Source organism: Oxyura jamaicensis (genome assembly GCF_011077185.1).
Source record: "Oxyura jamaicensis isolate SHBP4307 breed ruddy duck chromosome 24 unlocalized genomic scaffold, BPBGC_Ojam_1.0 oxy24_random_OJ71463, whole genome shotgun sequence".
Taxonomy (NCBI): domain Eukaryota; kingdom Metazoa; phylum Chordata; class Aves; order Anseriformes; family Anatidae; genus Oxyura; species Oxyura jamaicensis.
The window spans coordinates 1-1,257 of record NW_023304673.1 but is presented as its reverse complement, the minus strand read 5'-3'; the positions used below and the strand labels follow the sequence as shown (position 1 = coordinate 1,257).

Genomic DNA, 1,257 nt, shown 5'->3' with positions numbered 1-1,257 from the left:
GCCACCACCGGGCACTGGTACACCTGTACTCTCCTTTCCCCCCCCCCGGCCCCCCCCGGCCCCAGCTTGGGGGGCCCCCCGGCCCCCCCCCCCACCATCGTCCCCGCTGTCCCCAGGTGCGCCTCCCCGACAGCCCCGAGCAGCAGCCCGTCGCCTGCGCCATCGTCATCACTGCCGCCGGTGCCTGGACCGGGGAGCTGCTGGAAACAGCCACCGCCGGGCTGCCGGGGGGGTCCCCAGCCCCCCTTCCCATCGAGCCCCGGAAGAGGTCGGTGCCGACCCCGAACATTGGAATTTCCCCGCCCCCCTCCCCCCGCTGCCCCTATTCGGGCGCTTTTTAGCCCCAAAACGGAGAGGGGACGCGGCACTGTGCCCGCAGGTACGTCTACGTGTGGCACTGCCCCGACGGGCCGGGCCTGGAGTGCCCCTTCCTCATCGACACCTCGGGGGCCTATTTTCGGCGTGAGGGCATCGCCGGCAACTTCCTAGGGGGCATGAGCCCCCCCGAGGTGCGTCCCGGGGTGGGGGCAGCGTGGTTTTTTTTTGGGGGGGGGATGGGGGACACCCTTCTGACGTGTCACCCGCGCAGGGGGACGAGCCGGACACAGGGGACCTGGAGGTGGACCATGGCTTCTTCCAGGAGCAGGTCTGGCCGCGGCTGGCACACCGCGTGCCCCCCTTCCAGACGCTGAAGGTAGGGTGCCCCCCCTCGACAACCCCCCCCCCCAAAAAAAAAAAACCAAAGGGTTTTGGGGGGGGGGGTGCCCCTATTCACACCCCGTTTCTGATGCAGGTGAGGAGCGCCTGGGCCGGCTACTACGACTACAACACCTTCGACCAGAACGGGGTGCTGGGCCGGCACCCCCAGCTGCAGAACGTGTTCGTGGTGGGGGGGTTCAGCGGGCACGGGCTGCAGCAGGCCCCCGCCGCCGGCCGCGCTGCCGCCGAGCTGCTCCTGCACGGCCGCTGCAGCACCGTGGATGTGGAGAGGTTGGCGCCCGGCCGCCTGCTGGCTGGGGAGCCCCTGCGGGAGGCGGCCATCGTCTGAGCCGGGAGCTCCCCGCCCAGTCCCCGAAAAAAAAAGGGGTGTCGGGAGCCCCCCCCCGCCTCAAAAAGGGGTGCTGCGGGGCCCGGGGTGGAAATAAAGAGATGCACGGTGTGGCAGCTGCGTGGGGTGACGGGGGGCTGCGTGTCCTGCCCCCACCCCATGTACCTCCTGCTGAGGCCTCCCCGCTGCCCCCAACCCCGCAGCTGCCC

At 70.7% G+C, this 1,257-nt stretch overlaps 1 protein-coding gene across 1 annotated transcript; it reads left to right on the top strand.

The window, feature by feature from the left end:
- Positions 1 to 41: 41 nt before the first annotated feature.
- Positions 42 to 1,129, top strand: FOXRED1 (FAD dependent oxidoreductase domain containing 1; the record flags this gene model as incomplete). The annotated part of the gene is made up of 4 exons (XM_035312914.1): positions 42 to 268; positions 380 to 509; positions 590 to 694; positions 794 to 1,129. Coding segments are annotated over 4 exons (717 nt in total), but the record flags the coding sequence as incomplete, so codon positions are not given.
- Between the last annotated feature and the right edge of the window lie 128 nt (positions 1,130 to 1,257).